A 22,476-nucleotide genomic window follows, 5' to 3' on the forward strand; every position below is an offset into this window, starting at 1 on the left:
GACAAGATTAAGACTAAAACTAAGTCAGATAAAGATTAGTTACTAAGAAAGGGCAGTAACATTTGCATGAAGATTCCTTGCAACTTGCTAATCTGTAACATTTGCATCAACAGAAAACAGGAGAAAGACCAAAAGAATCAATGCAACCACCACTTCTTTCAGCTGGATCCAGATCATGCATTTCTATCACCACAAGGAGATCCACGATGAGCATTCCACAATAAATGATGCAAAGTAAGGAACACAATTTATAAACTTCCAGGAAGAAAAACACAACATAAACTAGCTAATCATAGTGATCGAAGATCCACTCTCAACAACATGAGTTTAAATGAACTCTTTTGGTCAGTGTAACAGTGGTGACTACTGATACTATGGCAACCGAGACCTAACAGCCACAGGGTGCAGTGGCTAATGATGATGCCTCCTTGGTGATTTAGAGATGACACTGGAGGGCTTATATTGATCGGCTTGCAGAGGAAATGCTGCAGACTTGAGATCTTGCAGTTGCTCCAGAGAGGCTAAGGCATCAGACATACGAGGCCGGAGTTTGGTCTCATGCTCGATACATTGCAATGCAAGCGTGGCGATGGCATGGGCTCCTTTCTTTGGATACTGGCCTTCCAGCCTTGTGTCCATTATCCGGTATAATTTTCGCTTATCACACAAATAGGGAATTGCCCATTCCACCAGGTTCTGCTCTATACCCATCTTTGTTTCGTCGATGGCCCGGCGACCAGACAAGAGCTCCAACAATACAACCCCGAAACTGTATACATCGGATTTCACTGAAAGTCTACCTGTAAATATTGGATATTTCTATAGTCAGTCCTAAAAGACAACCGAAGCAGATCCAACGGTTATTTGATAACATATCTGATAACCAAAAAGGAAGGATCAATTATATATCAATGATTTGCCTATGATCATGTCATGTTACCTCCGGAAGAGAAGCATGGGCTTGAACTGTATCAGAAAGTAGATGTTTCTTCACGCACCAACTTTTGTGATCTATAACACATCCCTCTCAGGCTCAAAGTTGCCCAGTTCTTTCAGCAAAAGTGGCAGTAGGAAACAGCATTATCAGATTGGCCTTCTAAGAGTCATATAATCAGGTCATTTAAGAACTTTTTTTTTATCTTTTCTGGCTTAAAAATTCTATAAAATTTCTTTTACCTTGTGTTTCCCAATGCTAATTAAAAGTCACATAACACAATGTGAATGTTATTTTGTTCTGAAAATTCTTTTCATTTTTACTACGTGTACAACAACCAACTGATAAAAAGGGTGTCTAACTACTGACATTATCATAATCTCGTCTCATACATTTGAAAAAACAACAGACTAATAAAAAATTAATATCAAGAAGATCAGCATTCAAAAAACCTGTCGCAATATATTCTGGAGCTGCATATCCATGAGTGCCTATGACTTGGGTCGACACATGAGTTTTATCTCCAGTTGGTCCAGCTTTCGCCAAGCCAAAGTCTGAAAGCTTTGCGTTAAACTCCTGTATCATAAGAAAAGAAACATTCTAAACAGCATGTTTTTCCAACTAGTCATGAGCTTTCCTCTATCCCCTTTGTCCCTAATCTAGACATACCGAGTCAAGAAGGATGTTGGAGGCCTTAAAATCTCGATATATAACTTGAGATTCAGCATCATGCAAAAAAGTGAGTCCTCTGGCTGCTCCAATTGCAACCTTGATTCGTGTTGCCCATGAAAGTGGTTGAGCACTCCCTGAAGAGAAATATTATCAGAGAAGATTATTCGAAACAATAATAACACACCTCCAAAAAAATATAGAGCTAACGAAAAAGAAATATTATCATGTCAAGTTAAGTTACAAAGTCATTGACTTTGTTGAGTCTAAACCAACAAATTAAGATAACTAATTTATTAAACAAGTTATCAATAATACACCCATTATACCACCACAAGTAATTCCAAATATTTGCAAAAGTGAAGCTAGAGCGAGGTGTTACAATCCCCGCACTTAAGGGATTGATATCCTCCTCAATGCTCCATGTCGTTATGTATACTAAAGCTCCATCCACGGATAATCCTTTACCACTTGAGGCCCTTACCATGCCTCAATATTAGGTCAGCTTTGATGTTCATCCTCCCCTCGTATGCTTCCATATCATGAAGAGAATTAATGTCCTCTTCAATGTTCCACATCGTAGCGTATCCTATGGCTCTATCTTTGATATGACCCGGTCATCCTCCCTAGGATATCCCATCTATCCTCCTCTCACATGCCTCAATATAGGTCCCTCATCCATCCTCCCCACACATACCTTAATATAGGTAGGTCTTACTTAAGGGATTGATGTCCTCGTAGTGAGATACCCTATGGTTCCCGCTCAAGCCCCTCACCATGCCTCGGTCAACGTTGATACTCGTCCATTCAACTCTCGCATGTCTCAATATATGCCAACCCTGATACCAATTGTCAGGGCCTAACCTGATAGGATAACTAACCTCTTAACTACATTGGACTTAACTACTAGCCCAAAATACTTAATCTTATGTTAGCAATAGTACACCCATCCTTATAACTCAATCTAAGTATTTACCTATTTTCAATGTAGGACTACTTCAAGGTATTATAGTAACAAATTTGAGTTTGTCTGCGAACATAAGCAAGACATGAATGATGCAGAAAAAAAAAAAGAGCTCAACATCATGTAAATATGGATTTTCTAAAGATGTAGTTTAAGACAAATGATATGCTTTTATTAGGTTAGGTTCCTTTGTTTCTTCCTAAACAATAGCAGTCCCCTAATTGAACAGTCAATGCATAATGCAAAGTAAAATCATGACACATATTCTTTCTATTACATACTTCTGAACAGATGATTTTCCAAGCTGCCTTTTGGCATGAATTCATATACCAGAAGCTTATTGTCACCCTCCGAACAGTACCCAATGAGCTTAACCAGATTGGGATGGTGAAGCTGACCTAGATAGTCGACCTCTGTCTGCGATCATCGGCCAGCAATAGTCAAAACAAGAAAGTCTTAGCTTCAAGCATAAGGGAAGCAGATGTGTAGGAAGACACAAACCAGCCATTCCTTGTGGCCCTGGAAACTTTCAGGCTTGAGCTTCTTGACAGCAACAACCATTCCACATCCAGGCCTTGAAGCAGAAAAACTTTGTTCATCGATCCAACCTTTGTAGACATAACCGAAACCTCCTTCCCCGAGTAAACTGTCCGGACGAAAGTTTCTCGTGGCATTTTTCAGATCATTGAACGTGAAAGCCTTCAACTGTGACGAGGATAAGATTTCACCTTCAGTTCTTGGTGTAGGAAGACTCCCATTGCTCGTCTTATCGCTATAAGAACGCACAGACAGAGTTGAAGGGGTTGAGTATGTCATTGGAGTGGAAGAAACTGAAAACAAACTTCTTCCGGCAACCGCTTTCGAAGGATCTGTTTGTTTAGGAAGGAATAAAAACAAGAATTGTAGCATAATAATTAGCTTATGGATTGCAGAAAACAATACAATCTGTCATGTTTAGGCATTTCCAGAGAAAAAAGCATGTTGTGACACCATTTTCTCATCAGTCAAAAGGCAACAATTTGCATTTGAACAGGACTGATCTTTGTTGTTATAAAAAGCTATGCAGCACCAAAAACAAGAATCATGAAAACCCCAAAAAATTCAATTATAAACATTTATGGCATGAGCAACTAGCAAATTGTCTTGTTTGGCACTTGAGTTCAGTAATCTACATAAAAAGGTTCCAACAATTAACGAGGGAAAGCACAACATGATGAAAGGGATTCTTGGAAAAATATGTATGCTAGCACTATCAAGAAATCTAATTGCAGAAAACCGAAACCCTACATGACTTAGCCTTCCTTCATCCCCAGGAACTAGAGCCAGAGTTCGACCAAATTCCCAGCTTCATGCTACAAAGCAGAATCTATGGCAGACTCGAGATATAATACATCGCAAAATCCAAAAGAAACCAAACAAATGGCCACAGAAAACAAGGTGGAAAACGTGAGAACTTCCGGTTGTAGTTCCTTCAAGACCGACTATTCTCTGCAATCGAGCCCACGATCCCTAAAAAAAAAAGCTCCAACTTTCGATCCGGATGCATCAGCAAGATCCCAACTTTAAGCAGGAAAGAGAGCACGCACACGGGGAATTCCGCGGGGCGCGGCCGTTCTCGACGAGCGACGAAGAGTCGACGCAGTTCCCCATCGCCTCCTCCCCTGTCAAGATGAAAAGGCCGCGGGCGCATCAAAGAAGTCCCCGGCCCCCGCAAGACTGCGTGGGGAGCAAGCGATTGGCGATCCAAAGGCCGTTCTTTTCCTCCCCAAATCGCTTATCCGCAGTGGTTTGGTGAGGGGGAGCGGGGGAAAGGGTAGCTTTTCGACAGCAACAGAGTGTTGTTACTATTACTGCCATCACGATGGAGAAGGCGAGTGAGGTTGGATTCGTGGCGGCCGTACGGTGTCGGAGGCGCCGTCTCCGTGACAAGTTGCGACGGTGGCGTCATCGTTAGATTCCAAATCTGAAATCAACATGGATTTCTTCCTGCTTTGCTCTGCTTTCCTCACCTCCGCTTTCTTGGATTCAAAGGCTAATCAACCCAACATGGAATCAATGTTCCCCCACCACTTGTGTTTCGCGGTCTAAAACAAAGTACTTCTGAAGCATACGAACTCCCTTTCCTATTTAAAATTAGAAAAATCAATAATTTAAGTTAGTATATAAATTCTATAATTTAAGTTTAGCAAATAATCAATCCTCTTTCATCGACTCGTTTGAATATTTAGAGTGGTTCTGTTATAATTTTAATCAACATTTTATATCCTTTATAAAGTCTTTAAATTATCAAGATGATAAGATTTTTTTTTTTTTATGTTGATATGATCGAGCCAATTAGAACTCGACACGTGGACACATGTCAACATAAGTTAGACGAGAGAATATTCTTTAGAATATTTCTCCACCAATATTTTCCTATTGTTAGGGTTTTAAAATTTGATTCTCGTATAATATATCAAACTAGCTTAAGTCTCGTAATTTTAAAAGTGACGATCATGACATGAAAAGCTAGTGCTCGGAGTCTTCTCGAAAGAGCATCTATCTCTTGGAAGATTCACTTCTCAAGATGTGATGGTCTTCGTAAAGTGGAGTCAACTTTGTGAGATGGATCGATAACAAATCTCAATGCTAACATTTGTTAGCCCTACGTGACAAAGTCAAACTCAACTTAGCTCATTTTTTAAGTGTCATCATGCTTGATAACCAAATGTCCATTCAAAATATCTGAGTTAATTGTTCATTTATATTTAGGTCTTATGATAGTGAACACCTTTGAAGTAGAAGGATCTATCGGGGGGTTAACTATTGAGTAAGAGAATATATTTTCTCCACAAAGGTCACATCAGACACATCATACATTTTGATTGATTAAGGTACATCGTGCATAAAGAGATGCGATAGCCATGAAAACTACATTAGAGGCATCACATGTTTTGTCCAATTAGGTTGCATCAAGAATAAGAAGATACATTTTGTGTCAAATATGTTACACACTTTTCCCGATCAAGGCACACCGGAAGTGAGAAGACACTTTAGCTATTAAGTCTATGTCAAACACATTGCAAACTTTGTCTAGTTATGTCTTATCAGGCATTGGTAGATGCTTCATTCATGAAGGTTTGCATTAAGAACATCAAGAATAAGGAGACACGTTGGCCATGAACACTACGTTAGCCCTATCATATGCTTTACTTGATTAAGATGCATCAAGAGTGAGGAAACACTTTGGCTATGAAAGTTGCACAAATACATTGCACGCTTTGCCTAATTAGGGCATGTTTAGCATGAGTAGACACTATGATCATGGAAGTTATTTCGAGTGTATTATATACACTTTGTCTAGTTAGGGCACATCAAATGTGGGAAAATAAGTTGTGGCTAAAGACAACATGACTACCCTAAAGATACAACAAAATACTATAGAATGTAGTGTCAACCATCTTGGAGATGCAACGAACATAAAACATCACGATTGTCTCGAAGATACAGTAGACTTGCAATATTATGAACAATAAACGAGGCCACATGTGTCCAACAAAGTAGTGCAAGATAGACGAGGAGATGACAAATGTTGAACACTATTTGATTATATTAGCTTCTTTAGTGGATAAAGTTATCCCCACTCTTATTATCATTACTGATCCCAACACACTAGAATTATGTTGAACATGGATGAATTAAGTTTTAAAAGACTTCTCAACTAGTTAAATGAACATTGGTTTAATTTGATTATCTAGAGCAAAAAATTATTACAACAATTTAACTCAATTTCTTTTTGTATTATGAATGACATGGTACAAATATTTTGGAAACTTAATGTTGAGAAGGTGATAGAACTAATCCTAATTTAAATTTAAGATCTAGGTGGATTTAATGTTGAGAAGTATGTGTCTCTTTTTCTTTAAGGTAAATCAAATTTGAGGACTATATTCTTTGGAGGGAGAAATGTAATCATCTTAATTTTTACATTTTTAATTAAAATATTATTATTTATCTTCTAATCTGCATGCCTTTATTAGGAATTTTATCACAAAAAAAAAATTAACACCTATTTCCTATCTTGAATACTTGGATAGGAAATAAATTAATTATTTTTCATTTAATATGAAAATAAAATAAAATTAAATTCACATACCTTATTAGAAATCCTCCTCATCCCCATTATAAATTGGGTGAACTCCTCTTTCTTGGTCAGGCATGGGATTTGACCATGAGGGTAGGGGTGGTGGAGGTATTTGCCCCTGCAAAATGAAAGGTTCTTCATCTCTTTTATTTAATTTAATTCTTGGATTATATTTGATTGATATTTTAAATGTTTAATATTCAGTAAATTCTGAAATTGATTCATTTTAATTTTTTAATGTAAAAGAAAAAAAAAGTATGATGCATATTTCAGATTCAATCAATGGTTCTGAATTTTGTATCATGACATCAAAGTTGATTATGCTAATCATACCTTCACATATTCATTTAGATTGTTGATTGATTAAGACTACTTCTCATCATATGATTTTGATATGATGGCTGTCTTTGATTTAGTAATTCTATTCTCTCAATAAAAAGGCAAATGTGTTTCCAATAGTAATATGAGTCAGGTGGCCATCACTAGGCTTAGTGAGCATGCATGATTCTAAGCTGGTAAAAAAGGTGATTGTGACTTGGGTCAAAATTTCATCATTAGTCTCTTAAACTATAAACATATCATGTGAGAAAGATTAATCCTATGTCACTAAAAGACCAAAAAGGAAACATTAACACTAAGAGGTTAATTTAGGGGCATGTTTACAAAAATAATCTCTCTATTTACAAAGTTAAACCTTGATATCATTGATCCCCTTCAAACCCAATAGTTATTCTATGTTTAAACACAGTGCAACTTTTAATCTTAAGGTATCATCAAGGTTTAAGCTACAAATACCTGCAACAAAAAACCCAAGCAAGTGAAGAAGGTGTCTCCAAAAAGATGAACCCTAGAATAAATACTACTCTACTTGCTAGCTAGTACAAGCAGGTGGCATATCTCTTGTAGCCTTCTAGATTATCATTACTTGACCAATTCAACAGACTGGGAAAGTTCATTGAATAGAAAACCTCCACTAAGGAAACAAATTCGGTCAGGCATTAGTCGTACCTCTTTAACAAGATAGAAAATGAAAGGCAATAAGCAACAATATCATGACTCTTTGTTGTGGAAGATTTCTTTGTTCACCTCAGATTGAGACCCCCTTGCAAAAAGCCTCCAGGGGGGAAGTCAACAACAAATCATATCAAATAGTACTAGGAACTTTGACCAGTCAGTGATGAAGATTAGACAGAAGAAGATATTGAGATAAAAGACACGAACATTTTTCTAAATGAACAATTTTTATAACAAAAATAAGACAACCCATAATGTTAAAGCATTGACTGTATGTATTCATTAGCAGTAGATGTTAGATGTCATGTTCAACTAAATTAAATATACTTGATGGAATTTACTCTGTTTTAGTACATGCAAAGACAAGGCAATCACTTTCATCTCAGAAACTAATGATCCTGCAGTTTTGGGCAGTCAGTTAAAATCCAGTGAAAAGCAAGGGTGCACCATAAGAAGTGAACATTAGCCTTCTCATTCTTCTTTTGCTAGTGGAATGGTGTATATCCCAATAGAATCCATATCTGATCCACTTTATTAGCATCAGGCCAACCAGCGAGCACAATGGTTGACCTCTCTATAAGCAAGACATACAAAGTTTCTGGACTTCGTTAATTAATACATTGTGACACTGGGTAAAGAGACAAATAAAAAACACTTGAAGAACCATATATTTCATTGCCATATGATATGCATACATGGGACAAAGTACATACATATGAGAAAGAAGGGAAAAAGAAAAAGGTCCACACGAAAATCAAATCTAGGACTCATACCTGCCCCATCAATTAAGCAGACGAGGGAAGAAAAGGTAATAGGGGACTCATGCAACCAAGGACATGTTTCTTATTCTGACTTGCACACCAAACCAAAGAAAGAGAATATCTGACTGACCTTATGTTGTGGTAAATATGGCTTGTACAGTACACAATAATGACCTTTTATACATGAACAATAAAGCAAACACCGGAAATACTAAATACACCCTTTCAGAAAAAGAATGGTAAATGAGCACCATTATAGTTGGTGCATGTACACGTATGCAACCAAGCAGTACCACAGCTTGGTGATGGAAAAGCCGGTGACATTGCAATGCACCAGTGAGGACACACCTATTTTGTATGTGCAGACTCAAAAAGTGCCTATGATAAAAACAGGACAAAGCTGCAACTTAAGTTAAAAGAACGGAAGAAGGAACTAAGCAAGAATCTGTATACTTTTTTCTGGGACATATGACGTCTAAATTCAGAAATAACTGAATCGTCAAGGGAGGAGAGGAAGAATTTCTCAATTCCAAAGTAAAACGCTTTAAGAAATAGGGTAGGACCTTCTAAATCACGTACTAGGATGGCTTGAAGCTATGAAGAAGCGCCTTCTTGCAAGATGGCTGCTCAGAGGAGTTGGTCTTGGTGCCCATGGATGAAAAATCAAGCACGCTAAGCAGGAAATTCCTCTCCTGGACAATACAAAAAGTGAATGGTTAGGATGGAACTTATGATTAAGTACTTATTTTCTAGATTATAATAATTAAATCTTCAAAGGATCACAAGCTTCTTCCAGATTTTAAAAGACAAGAAAGTCAAATGTCTCTTTGTAATATTTGAAAGGAATGCAGCACCATGTGGTTAGCATCAACATACATAGGAAGAGCATCAGGTGACTTTCAACATGTTTGACCCATAATTTAAGGAGAAAATTACAGATTCCAGAATGAGTGTGTAATTTTGTGAAAATCAGAATGGTTTTTTAACTAGGCAAAGTTAAAGGAGTCAACCTATTTCTGTAAGTTCATGTGCATAGGTGATTTGCACTTCGATATTTCTATTATGGCTCAAAATATTGGATTACACATACGAACAATGTATGAAAATCATAACTTACACTTGAAGTAAAGACAGGAGTCGGAATTCCATCTGCAAAAGATTGGAAAAGTGGGATTGTCTGGAGTGGAGATGTGAATTCTGAGCTCGTGCAGCCATTCACAATTTCGTCCTTTGGCATTGGAGACAATGATAAGATTGTCTCTGAAAGAGGAACAAGTAATTCAATGACAACAATTTCATCTGTCCTAGTATTCAGATAAAATGGAAGGCATTTTAGAGACTAGAGATTTATCCATTACCTGGAGAAGAGTTCATGCTGGAATGTGCAGCATCATCTTTAAGATGACTGACCTCATTATCTTTGTGCAGTGAACAATCCTCATAATGATGAATGCTTCCGCTTTCCCCAGCAGTCACATTGTGGGTTGAACCTGTACTGCACTCAGAACTCCCTTGAGAATCTTCATCAGAATCAAATTGCCTGCTAGTGGGCTAGTCATTATCTTCTGAGCATACATCAATTGATAAAACTGACAGAAAGTCTATTAGACAACACGAACTTGATTTCCACTCTGTTTACCTCACTGGCTGCTGCCCTTCTTCTTTAGTGCTATTTACACCTTCTATCAAGTTTCTGAGATCATCTGGCATACAACCCATTCTGGATATTCTTCTTGTCAGTGATTCACCATCTTCAGTTTGGATCAAGTAATCTTGAAGTTCCTGTTAATTTATATTGTCCAACAATTCACAAATGAAACCAAATATAAGATACTTTGGCATTCTAAACAAATCAAACCCAAACCCAACTATTTCTAGGTCTGCAATCAGCACCTTCCATGCCTCGTCAGAACTCTGGTTGGTATCCTCAGCATTAATTTTCATGGACAGGGAAGTAAGCGATTCAGCTTGCTGCAACAAGGCAGTTAATTTTGGATCGTTTTTCCTGAGAAAAGTGCCTTGAGTATCTTTGTTGGAAGCTGTTTAGACATCAGAAAAGGTAACTGCTTACGAGATCAGGAGTGGTTTATAACAAGACTTGAATGTGTTTCATAGAGAAGAAGAGAAACAAAATTCCAAGTCTTTTTTACCATCACAAAGGGATCCTCTTGTGTTGTTGGTCAACCCATTAATAGAGTTAATATTTTGAACAAGTGCTGCTAGAGGTGGCCTTCGTTGGTTTTGCTCTGATACATGTTCCCCAGGAAGCTTCCTATGTCCGTCAACAATCTCCTTGGGATGAGAGATGTGATACCTATCTTGCAAATGAACACATGTAAAAAATCAGTATCTAATAAGAAGATAAGGTAACATGAACACTTGCAAATGACTAATTGTATGTACTATTAGTCATTGATTTATCAATAGTTACTCCTATTACCTTATTTTCTTATTAGATACTGATGATTCCCCCATCGCTGCTGCAGCATATCTATCTTGAACTATAACCCTCGAAGTACCTAAATCTGATGATGAACTCGTATTCTCCTTGGAAAAGGCTTCAAGTTTTGCCCTTTTCTTGCAGAGGGTGGAGAACCGGTTCTTTACAGCATTATCAGTTCTGTTGATGAGCATAACAATAAATAAACATAAGTTCATAACACTGAATGAGTTATCATTAATGATAGAAGTCAGAGCAGTATACCTTCCTGAAACCACCTTTGCAATCTCTGTCCATCTGTTCCCAAAAATCTTCTGTGCCTGCACATAAGTTCAGTTGGAGGGTCATGAGCATATAGCGACGCCAAAGAAAATCCACTTTTACACAAGAAATCGCATTTCATTGATATAAGAGATAAAAACCGGGCTTCTGCTGTGAGGCACATTGTTCACTCTTGTTATGGCTGAGCCCTACAAATACTGTTGTCCCTAAAAGGAACCCAAACAGTTACTCGAAACATCTACCACACTTCAGAAAACATGAATAGAAACTAAAACGGGAAGACACAATCATGTTCTCCTAATCATAAACCTGAATAGCAAAAAAGCTGCCTCTTTAATTCAATAAAGGTGCCAATTCGATGTACCCAGGCAAAATCCATAAAGGGCAGCTAATCAAATTCCTTACCTCACATAAGAGCATGTCCTCTTCTGCAGACCACCCACCTTTCTTACACTCTGAATTCATGTAGGTATACCATCTGCCATTTCAACACCACATCTGTGTCACTTCCACTAGATAATCAACAAGACCCATTCATGAATGTGTCAAAAAGATCCCCCAATTTGAAAATTTTCAATTGCTCACCTTCTCCGGCACTGGCGACTTGTCTTGCCATTGAATAGAGCGGCGATACTCCTCCAACTGCTCACAAAACATATCACAATCCATAGCGAGACTTCCAGATTTAGTGCAAGAACTGTTATACAGAATTCGAACAAGATCAGATACAAGTCAAAGAATTGCAGGCTCACTTGGCAGTTCCGTGAAGAGCGATGTGCTCCCGGAGCAAATCATCCTCCTGCAAGAAATCCAGATTCGAAACCGTCAAAGATTCGATCTTTCGATCGCATCAACAAGTCAACGAGCAATAAAAGCAGAGATTCGAGACCCGAGGCGTCCAAGTAACGACATGTCGATCCTTCTTCGAAGGCGGCGCCACGGCTGGAGGGGCGACGGACGTGGGGTCGTTCTCCTTCTCCAAACCCCTCATCATCAAAAGTGCTCCAGCTGCAGACGTCGTGGTGGATCGAGGACGACCTCGACGGAGGGCGGATCTAGCGATTCACGAGGGTTTTGAAGGGAGGAGAGATTAGGGTTCCGAAACGCGCGAGATTGGGAATGTTTGAAAACAACATTAGAAAAGGGATGGGTAAAAGACGTGAAATCATTAAGAGAGGAGAGAGAGAGCGAGTCATGGTAAACACTAAAGAAATAGGAGCAAAGGAGGAAGACGAAGCGCGGTGAGATGGTCTTCACCCACTGGTAAGTTTAAACGACACGTCCTCCGTTACCAAAGTAAATCGCAAAGAATAACTTGCCAACTGACAAATTTCACAGAAGCCCAAGAAATTATTAAACGAAATAATAATAATAATAATAATAATACTAATAATAATAATAATAATAATAATAATAATAATAATAATAATAATAAAAAAACAGATAAATTATTCTCACCACGAATTTTATATGGAGACATCACATAATCCTCTTTTCTTTCAGACTGGAAGCTAAGGTAGTAAGTTACTGTCACTTCACCCGAAAGTAGCAGAATGGCAAGTGGCCACCTCTCGCTTGCTGACTGTTGTCGAGATCCAAGCACAATGGAAAGGTGGATCTTTCGGAAGATCTCCGTGGGTCCCACAGCTGATGACGAGTCCTGTGGAGCTGTAAGAGAAGACCGTGGAGGAAAGGCTCCTCCTCGCCTGTTGCTACTGCTTGGAGGGGAGGTGAACTAGTCTTCGGGCAAGATGCTGCTGCCAGTCTTTACCGTGTCTTGTCTGTGCATCAAACATGAGGTGTTCTTGCATGTCAACCTCACCAGTTTTGAGCCGTTCTTCCTGCATGAAAGCAACATCTCATTCTTCAGATTTCCAATGGAAGAATGACTTGCTGCTTCCTACAGGTGGTGTGCATGACGACGTTTCAGTGCAACACAGCTCATGCGTCGCTACCTTTCTTTTTCGTGTGTCATTTACAGGAAAAGAACACCATGAGTGAGTTGATCCAGAAGGAGCCCCACGCGACAGAAAAGAGAGCAGTTCTCATGTCCCATCACAGAGGTTTGTTTGTGCTGCATGGGATTCCTATATCGGAACGACACATTTGCTTTGATACTTGCGCCACTTTCTGGCTTCGCTGCTCTTCTTCCACCTTCCTCTCCACAGGCACTCTCGCATCCGGAAAAGAGAGAGAAGGAGGAATCCAACGCCTGCAGGAGCAACTGCATCCACTAAACCCATGAGGCCTACAGCGGAGAGGAAACTTTGGATAAATACTATTAAATGATCATTCAACCAGAGGTTGCAGCATAAAAAATTGCACCTTTTGACCTGAATACACAGAATGGTGCTTCAGCAGGAGGAAAACCTGTTAATGTTGGCTTTTCTGGTGCTTCAACAGGAGGAATACACATCCAGCTACCTGCATCAAAAGAAACAAATTGCTCCGGAGCAAGAAATAAGAAGCTGAGATTAGGCAACTTAGGTTCATAATAGCCACTCAGAAAAAGAGAATCTGGATAGTCCCATTGTGTGCAATTTGAAAGTTTATACCTGAACTCGAAATCATGATCTTCTCGGTTGGAGGCAGAAACATCGGCTTTATAATTATGTATAACCGGCTGTCAGTGTTAAGCCATTATTTCTCTGATTAGCTTTCTTCTCCACAAAAGCTGATGAGCACTGAGTTGTCTTTTGACCAAAAGCAAAGGAGGCCAGTAATATTAAACCGAGAACCATGAGGAGGAATGGCAACAAGGTTCAGAGCGCCCTACCATTTTCCGTCTTGTGATGAAAATATACTCGAATACTCCTTGGAATCAACAATGTCTGGCCTCATTCACCAGCGCTTTACTGCGTTGGTTGGTTGCGCACGAGATGGGTGTCTATATATTGCTGACTCCATTATGTCAAAAGAAGCTTTTGGAGACAATGGTACAAAGCCTTCTTAGTCCCCACGTCAAAACAAAACATTTCGATTACCTCCTATTCTTTGTGTTTATCCTTGCAGATGTTGTAAATAAAGGATTAAAACATATAACATATATATAAAAGATTCGGTAACATATTAAAAACTTTTGGTCAACTGATGAACCCACTTAAAAGACATTATTCCATGATGTGGTTGACTATTTTTTGATGCTTCAAAATTCCTTGACATTTCGGTCGAAATTATATGTCTTATAACAATCCAACCCTAAAAAGAGAAACCAAGTAAGCTAGAAAATGAAGTTGGTATAGTTTACGGTAGGGACAATCTATTGAGCATTATAGGACAAGCCCCCATAAGATCGTTAAAAAGAAATTATGATTCAAATAGTAGAAGAGACAAAAGAAATATAGCTGTTTGAGATAAATCCTACTTGAGCTTCTCTTATCACGGGCAAAAGAATGCTTTTTAGTAATAAGAGGAATCTAGCTTGCATTTCTAATATGTACACAAGTACAGAAACAACATAAAGGTATCCTGCATCAATTTGAGTTTCACAGTGTAAAATAGATTTCCTCTCCAGTTTATTTTCTCTTTTTAAGAGATTTGAGTCAATGGATTATTGAGGGTTCTTTCTCTTTTGGTTGGACCATGAAACAAGAAAGGCATTTATATCCCCTGCCATTGATTCCAATTGCATCAAGTTAGATTACCAGAACTATCTAAATTACCAAGTACCAGTGACTGTAGAATCACTAGTAGTCTCATCTCTCAAATAACAGAATCCACTGGTTCTAAATAGAGGGCACATCATGGATCATAAAAGCATGCTCACTTATTCATCAAATAGCATAATTATCAATCAGTAACAATTTGTCATGAATTGTTACTTTAATAACTACAACTAAGTGCTATATATAATTTAGAAATCAGCATGAACACTTGCAGCGGCTGAACAGGCACCACAAGGCTGGACATACTCCAGAAGATATTCCAAGACACTTGGATTTAAGCCATTCTAATCAGGCAAACAATGATTAGGTGTTTGGTTTCTTTAACTAAATACAAAAGCTGATACTAATATGGGCAACGATAGTTTGAATTACAAAACAGTTTTAGATGATAAAATGAATTATGGATTTTCAAGGTTCCATGCAAATTTGTGTTGGTGATTATCAGCAGCAACTTCTTTGCCTAGATATCAGAATGCTATCCCTACAGAATATCTGGGCTGGTGGATGAAGGAGACCAGACAGTTGTGTTATGTAAATATTTCACCATGAATTGTTCCTTAACACCAAGAATCAATTCAACACAGTTTCAGTCTTTGGCAACAAGAATATAACTGATAAAGGTTTCTCTCACAGACCATTTCGACATACAGGGAAAACAAGAATGATAAGCTGTCCCATGTGCCTGGAGATCAAGCTATAACAAGCGATGCACGACAACCGGCCAACCAGAAAGAATTCAAGAAGAAGTATGACATGCCTCTAGGAAGAAGGGAAAACACCAAAACATACAAAATATTCCACTAATCTCAAGACCCTAGCGAAAAAAATCTTTTCCCGATATCAGAATGTTTTTCCTACAAAATCAGGCATCTTTTCCTTGTCCTCTGATTTCTAAATCTCTAGACTGGTGCATGAAGAAAACCACAAATTTGTCTCGAGTATTTGTTTCAATCTACATGAATTGCTCATTGACACCAAGAGTCAATTCAACATAGTTCCATCTTTTGGCAACAAGAATGAAACAAAAAGAGGTTTCTCTTATAGAGAACCTCGACATACAGGGAGAACATCAAGAAAACATGGCACACGATAAACGGACGACATGAAAGATTTCAAGAAAACCTATGGCATAGGTCTGGTGGGAACACGTGAAAGAACCCACTTTTGACCTCAAGAACCCAGCGCGTTCTTCGTCCAGATATCAGAATGTTATCCCTAAAAAATCAGGCAGCTTTCCCTTGTCATCCGATTTCTAAAGCTCTAGCCCGGTGGATGAGGAAAACCAAACTCAGTTCAGTTAGCTCAATTATTTCAATCTACATGAATTGTTTACGGACACCAAGAATGAATTCAACATAGTTCCATCCTTTAGCAACAAGAACGAAACCAGAAGAGGTTTCTCTCACGGAGCACTTTCGACAAACACGGAAAACATCAAAAGAATAATAAGGTTTCCCTTCTCCACAGAGATCATCAAGCTATAGAAAGCGGTAACAACAATTGGACAACCAAAAAGATTTCAAGAAAATCTACGGCATACCTCTAGGAAGAAGTGAAACCCCCATCATATATTTGGCGTCAAGAACCCAGCAAGGTCTTTGTCCAGATATCAGGATGTTACCCCTACGAGATCAGGCATGTCTTCCTCGTCATCTGATTTCTTATCTACATGAATTGCTCATTGACACCAAGAATCAATTCAAGATAGTTCCATTCTTTGGCAACAAGAATCAGGCAAAAGAGGTTTCTCTCGCAAACATACAGGAAAAACATCAAGACAATGATAAGATTACCCCTGTGCCCAGAGATCATCAAGCTATCGAAATCGATGCACGAGAAAGATGTCGAGAAAATCTATGAGGTGCCTCCGGAAAGAAGGAAATCCCCAAAATACACACGAAAGATCCCAAGAACCCTCTCAGCCCGCAGCCGCTCTCGTTCCCCAGACCCGTCGGCGAATCGCGCGGAAGCAACAGGGCCCGGAGAGACGAAGAACATTGGAGAATAGGGCGGAAGAGAGGCGGGATTCGGGAGGAAGGAGAAGAGATTTCAAGAAGGGTTCTCGGCCGCGACGAGACGAACGTGACGATAGCAGTTGGTCAGCGTATCTTTGACAACAAATGGTACGCAGGTCAAAGATATGTCCGCCGCCTTTTTTTTAGGTTTCGGAGTATTTTACAATCAATAAAAAAAACATATACAGAAGTCAGATTTTTGGCCAAATTATATTCCATTTTTCCATCAAATCTTCTGATTTCAGCTGCACTGAAAGGAAAAGTAGATAGATAAAATAAATAAAAAAGGAACAACTTTTTTTTTTGAAATTATATATAATCGTTTTAAACTTATATTTTGATAAACTAAAATAATTATTTTATTTCTCTACACTTTGTAATTATTTATTGAATATGAATATGAACATGTCGGATAGGATAGGAATGACAATTTCAATCTGAAATTAGGATTGAAATTGGGTCGAGTTGGATCTTTGACAATATCACTTATTCCTATCCCAACTTCACATAATATATTTGTTAAATTAAAATATAATTAAGATTTTATATATATAACAATAATATCACACATGATTGCCAAACAAAACATAATTATATTATATAATTGTGCAAGTATGATATAGAGAAATAGTGTGTTTGTATCTAAATTCTAAGTCTGTGAGAAACAACATTTTTGTTTTACCATGTGGTAAACTATTTTCTATAAACATATTTTGATAGTTATACAAAAATATTTGTTGAACAATCATTTGAAGATATTACTGATTAATTTGTTTTGTTTTCTTTTGAGGAGAAGATGTTTTAAACTTGACAAAACCTTCAAGAGGGATAGTTTATATATATTTCATAAACTAATGCAAGAACTTGAGATATTCATATTCATTATGCTGCGGTTAATTTGTCTTAAAATAAGGCAATCACTTGAAAGATCATTTCTGAAATCAAAGTTTCAGAGCCACTCATACTTTATGCTGCAGTCAAAGCCATTTTTATGCCATCTCATATGTGCACTGCACATACATGCTTAATATTATTCTAAAGTTCCTAATTGGAGTAAATTAAGTACACAGTTGACAAGCACAATATGAAGAGACATCTAAAACAATAAGATACCATGGCCTTGTTGGCAACACATGCTATGATACCAAATATATACTTGAATATGTATATATGTATGTAAGATGCTGCCTTAAAAATAGTCAACTAGACATTAAAAAGAGAAAACCACTTTCTTACTGTTTCATGCTCTGACATATTGGAAGATCACTTTGTGATTTTTCTGACATCAGGAGAATGTTTCAAACAGGGACCTGATGACCTTGACCTTGGTTTACAGTGAAACTAATGTTAGATGATGTGTTTTATGTAGTCTTTGAGTACCAACCTCATGTTTCATCAACCTAAACCTGATATAAGCATAGTCTTTCTTTCTTCTCCATGGCATCTAACCTAGGCCTGATATCCTTGCAACAATTTTATGTCAAATCATATTTTTCATCTTCTTCAGAACAATCAATTTGGCTTGCAGGTCTGTCTAAACAATCAAGAGACTGCAATATGAACATGGAAACTAACACCACAGCCACTTCAAATCAGACAAACTGAGGTCTGACCTCCAACTTCAAAAAATGCTTCAAGAGAGTCCATTGCTTCTGAGTCAAATATGAATGAATGACAGAGCATTTGCTGTGGCAATTTTCTTGGCCATGCAGAACACACTTGGTCAAGCTTTGGAATCCCTTCAGTCCTTTCCTGATCACTGCAAGACTTACCTTGGATGTAGCTTGTCAGCTTCCCTTTAGCCTCACTTGTTTGGACTCTGAGAGGATGGACTTTACCTCAGTAAGATGTGCACTTTTTTTCTGAAGCACCAACACAAGGTGGAAATGACACCATGAGAAGAGAGATCAAATGCTCCAAAGACATGGAATCACTGTATTCCTTTTGATGAATGATACATCTACTAATCAGGAGAAATGATGGTTGGACTCCATGACTTGTCATTGTCATCTTCTCAGGGTAGGGAATGCACAAAAAGAGGTGTTTCATGGGCTGTAATTTTGACTCTTTCCCTCTTCCTAACAAGCTTAACAATTTTGCCTACTCCTTGCAGGCAATTTGCAGAGAGCAGAATCTGTTTACTTACAGAAATCAATATCTACAGAAAAATCTTCCTGAGGAAAGATGCCCTGTGGAAATCAACATCTTCTCCCTGTCCTTATGATCTCTTTTTAAATGTCACAACTTGTTGAACCATACAATATGTAGAAACGTATACAGATACATTTTTCTGCAGTGTTAGAAAAGCAGCAACATTTCTTTTGGAATCAGAATATAATATTATCTGAGAGTGACACCTCTCCTGATCCCTTGGATGCTGTTTGGTCCACATTTTGGTGTTGTGGCAGGCTCAGCAGTCAGCATTTGTTGGTCATCATACAATGAGATACAGCTGAAAGGAGGAAAATCTAGAGATTGCATGAACATTTACTAGCTTTTTCCTATTTGTATTCCTTTCCTGAAAATATATATCTACAGAAACTAATGTGCATATCTATAATGAATATCTTTATTTCTGAAAACACCACTAAATAATTAGGATAGATAGATTACATTCAATGATAACCTATTTAGCAAGTTTTTACATCATGTTGATGCTTAATTATCATGTTTATGTATTGGTCAAAATAAGCTTTTCTTTTATCTATTGCGATTCAATAATCATCAATCCAAAGAAAGAGATAGGTTTCAGACCTACAATTCTGAGATTGGACTAAACTATCAATAAAACCTTAAACCAAGAGATAAGACAGAATTTATGCATAGCCTCTGTTCTTTTTGGTCATGTTATCTCACTACCTTCACATACAGCCCTCCTGTTTCTCTATCTTACCTCCTCTCTCTATATATATTATTCTGAGAAGTCATTTCTTTTTGTCATGAATAAAATGTTTCAGAAAATGAACAGTTTGTTTTAAATTAGAAAAAGAAAAGTTTGCATGCTTCAAAGTCTTCTAACTCTGTGTGGATGAGACTTTGAACTTTCATTATAACTCATGTATGTTTATGCACTTGGTTTGATCTCATGACACTATTAGACACTTCAGCAATATGTCCGAAAAATCCTGGTGCCAAAACTTAAAAGATGTACAAGCATCAAAAAGTTTTATTTCATTGCTGACTCTTTCCCTCACCTGACTCAGATTTGGAAGTGGCATTTTTCTTCCTACACCAATGACATGAAAACCAAATTTAATTTGCAATATAATTCAAGAAGTGCTAATACAGTAGATAAGACTAATGAAAGTTGTGGTGATCTGGCCATGGCCAGAAAGCAGGTTGATCCCCCATGCTGCATAACAAGTTGATGAAGCTTCCTTCATCATTCTCAACCTTGGGGCATTGGAATTCTGGCTTGCAGGAGCTGTGAAGAAGCAGGTCTGTGTCAGCTGGTCTGACTGATTGGAAGTAAGGCAAGGTTTGGTGCGGAGGGAGGGGGCTTTCAGTGACTGATGTTCTTGAGATATCCAAGTTGATGTCTGAGCTGTTTTCACTTCTATTGCTGCAAGAACCTTCAGTTTCTTTGTTGAGATTGATGAGTTCTGATGCTTCTCCACCTCTGAGTGCCAAGATCTGCACATTAAACTTGGTTCTTCATGCCATAGAAATACACATAAACACAGTTGTTGATTACTTGATGAAAATATTAACAAACCATTTCCAAAGGAAGGATAAGATACATGGTGTGAAAATTTCGATTGCTAGCGGATTACATGTCAATCGATTTAGTGATGATTGCAGGTAGAAGATGTGTTGACCTGAAAGGAACCTTTTTTCCTTTTTTTTCTTTATTTTGATGAAAGAAAGGGATGTCAGAAGAGCTTTCAGGCTGCTGCCACTGTCTCACCAATACCGATGATCAGATGTTGAACTGGATTTTCATTGTTCTTGTGATTTGACAAATTTGATGTGATTTTCATGTTTCTTTTGTTTTGTTTTTTTGTTTTTATTGTGATTCTGGTTGGTCCTTAGGAGTTCTTTTCCCTTGTGATAGAATCTCTTTTGCTATTTCACCTGCTGAAGCCTCCATGTTCTCTGGATGAACTTAACAGCAAAAATAAAAAGAAGGTGAAAGGCATCAACATGATCTCCAACTCCTCCAAAGTTTTATTTCAGAGCTAAAAAGATTGGTGTGTTCAGCACAAGAAAGGATGGAAGGAAAGAAAATATAAAAGAAGAGAGAAACAGAGAGAGAGAGAGAGAGAGAGAGAGATTTCATAGCATGATGCAACCAATCATTATAAGCATCTTTCTCAGAAGACTCAAAACTCATGCAGCAATGCTAAAAACTAGATGAGATCTTCATAGAACTCAGAGATACCTCAGCTTGGAGCTTCTTGTTCTGGACTTGGAGAGCCTCATTCTCTGTCTTGGTGGCCTCAAGCTGCCTCTTGAGCACATCATACTCCTTCTCCAATTGCTTGGTCTTCCACCTGGCTCTCCTGTTCTGAAACCAGATGGCCACTTGCCTCGGCCGCAGGCCGAGCACCCTGGCCAGCTGCATCTTCCTCTCAGGCTCCAGTCTGTTCCCCAGCTCAAAGTTCCTCTCCAATGTCCTCACCTGCTCTATGTTGAGCCTCTTCTTCTTCTCCCCTGCCGGCAAGCCGTCGTCCGACAAGTCATCATCGGCGGTCATCTCGTCGCCGGTCTCTATCCCCGGGAAGGACCTGGATATCTTCCCCATCATTGGAGGCACACCTGCAGCACCGAAACCAGATGAGACACAAGTGGGCCACTTGGAATTCCCTTAGGCTGGAAGCTCGGAATAGGTTGTCATGGTGAGTGCCACAACTCACCTCTCAGGTCTTGGAGATTGGCAAGGAGGAGAGGACCGACAGGGATCCCGAGTTGGTTCTCTTCTCCACAGTTTATCTGCATTGGGACCATGAAGTTTGAAGGAAAGGAGGAGGAAGAGGCCATTCCATTGCAGGCCATTTGCTACAGAGTAGACAAGTCAGCTGACCAAGGGGAAGAAGAAGAAGAAGAAGGGTGGCTTGAGGTTGAAATGGTGATCTGTTCACAATGTTGCAATCCAATGGTTTGATGAGAAGATTAATCACTGCAGTTAAGTCTATGTGCAGTCCAAACCCTATTCCAATTGATTTGTGTGGTTTTGATTCTTTCCCTGCAATATGACACAGACAGATGTGCAGTTCAATTCTTTTGACAGAAGTTGCTGTGTCCATCTCAATGAATCTGTATTTTACGGTGTGGAGAGATGAGTGGGCTGCCACATGAAACAGGAGAGAATTATGATCATGGAGTTGCTTGTTTTCAGCACCTTATGTGTGAACAAGGAAAAAGAACAGTGTTGGGATCTGCTGGTGAATGGTGGGAAAGAGAGAAACATCACCAAGAAAAATGAAAGGCCAAGCTGGCCAAAGATTGAAAAGGGTGTCTCTGAAAAGATCTGCACTTGCAGGAATCTAGGGATGGGTCCTCACACTTGCTGGGTTTGCTACCTAACACACATGCACCTTATCATCGCATCTTGATATATTATTATGCCGATCATCAGCGTTCGAATCACGAAAATAGTCTCTCTTTTT

At 38.5% G+C, this 22,476-nt stretch overlaps 3 protein-coding genes across 5 annotated transcripts; all 3 read right to left on the bottom strand.

Annotated features, from left to right (window-relative positions):
• Positions 1-225: 225 nt before the first annotated feature.
• On the bottom strand, positions 226-4,590 carry LOC135586122 (probable serine/threonine-protein kinase PBL3). 2 transcript variants are annotated; one of them, XM_065112229.1, is made up of 6 exons: positions 4,154-4,590; positions 3,069-3,339; positions 2,849-2,984; positions 1,604-1,740; positions 1,387-1,510; positions 226-800 (listed from the first exon to the last, which is right to left on the bottom strand). In XM_065112229.1, the coding sequence occupies exons 1-6, from the start codon at positions 4,255-4,257 to the stop codon at positions 412-414; spliced, it is 1,161 nt and encodes a 386-aa protein (XP_064968301.1). In that variant the 5' UTR covers positions 4,258-4,590; the 3' UTR covers positions 226-411. The 2 variants fall into 2 exon arrangements, with proteins under 2 accessions (XP_064968301.1, XP_064968300.1); XM_065112228.1 differs by having other exon boundaries at positions 3,069-3,436; positions 4,154-4,586.
• A 3,769-nt stretch (positions 4,591-8,359) lies between these two features.
• Positions 8,360-12,471, bottom strand: LOC103988334 (transcription factor MYB124-like). Of its 2 annotated transcripts, XM_009406878.3 has the most exons (12): positions 12,077-12,471; positions 11,940-11,986; positions 11,773-11,829; positions 11,593-11,665; positions 11,170-11,225; positions 10,906-11,085; positions 10,616-10,779; positions 10,359-10,504; positions 10,105-10,247; positions 9,824-10,005; positions 9,583-9,725; positions 8,360-9,157 (listed from the first exon to the last, which is right to left on the bottom strand). In XM_009406878.3, the coding sequence occupies exons 1-12, from the start codon at positions 12,179-12,181 to the stop codon at positions 9,044-9,046; spliced, it is 1,410 nt and encodes a 469-aa protein (XP_009405153.2). In that variant the 5' UTR covers positions 12,182-12,471; the 3' UTR covers positions 8,360-9,043. The 2 variants fall into 2 exon arrangements, with proteins under 2 accessions (XP_009405153.2, XP_064968303.1); XM_065112231.1 differs by lacking the exons at positions 11,940-11,986; positions 12,077-12,471 and having other exon boundaries at positions 11,593-11,699; positions 11,773-11,810.
• Positions 12,472-19,979: 7,508 nt separating this feature from the next.
• On the bottom strand, positions 19,980-21,977 carry LOC135614651 (homeobox-leucine zipper protein HOX21-like). Its single transcript, XM_065112232.1, has 3 exons — positions 21,724-21,977; positions 21,249-21,625; positions 19,980-20,500 (listed from the first exon to the last, which is right to left on the bottom strand). Exons 1-3 carry the CDS (start codon positions 21,860-21,862, stop codon positions 20,165-20,167), a joined length of 852 nt encoding a protein of 283 aa, XP_064968304.1. The 5' UTR covers positions 21,863-21,977; the 3' UTR covers positions 19,980-20,164.
• Between the last annotated feature and the right edge of the window lie 499 nt (positions 21,978-22,476).

Source organism: Musa acuminata, chromosome BXJ2-6, assembly GCF_036884655.1.
Source record: "Musa acuminata AAA Group cultivar baxijiao chromosome BXJ2-6, Cavendish_Baxijiao_AAA, whole genome shotgun sequence".
In the NCBI taxonomy this organism is placed as follows: Eukaryota; Viridiplantae; Streptophyta; class Magnoliopsida; order Zingiberales; family Musaceae; genus Musa; species Musa acuminata.

Bases quoted from the DNA above. Each gene is read 5' to 3' on its own strand.
- LOC135586122 (XM_065112228.1), bottom strand. From the start codon at position 4,217: ATGGGGAACTGCGTCGACTCTTCGTCGCTCGTCGAGAACGGCCGCGCC. The intron at 1,741-2,848 runs GTATGTAATAGA...ATTTCTCTTCAG, and splicing joins GGAAAATCATCTGTTCAGAA to GGAGTGCTCAACCACTTTCA. The intron at 801-1,386 runs GTTTTTTGAATG...CAATATTTACAG, and splicing joins TCCAGAATATATTGCGACAG to GTAGACTTTCAGTGAAATCC.
- LOC103988334 (XM_009406878.3), bottom strand. From the start codon at position 12,181: ATGATGAGGGGTTTGGAGAAGGAGAACGACCCCACGTCCGTCGCCCCT. The intron at 11,987-12,076 runs GTCTCGAATCTC...GATTTCTTGCAG, and splicing joins TCGTTACTTGGACGCCTCGG to GAGGATGATTTGCTCCGGGA. The intron at 9,726-9,823 runs GTAATGGATAAA...TTCCTCTTTCAG, and splicing joins CAGCATGAACTCTTCTCCAG to AGACAATCTTATCATTGTCT.
- LOC135614651 (XM_065112232.1), bottom strand. From the start codon at position 21,862: ATGGCCTGCAATGGAATGGCCTCTTCCTCCTCCTTTCCTTCAAACTTC. The intron at 21,626-21,723 runs GTGAGTTGTGGC...TCGGTGCTGCAG, and splicing joins CAATCTCCAAGACCTGAGAG to GTGTGCCTCCAATGATGGGG. The intron at 20,501-21,248 runs GTATCTCTGAGT...TTTAATGTGCAG, and splicing joins ACAAGAAGCTCCAAGCTGAG to ATCTTGGCACTCAGAGGTGG.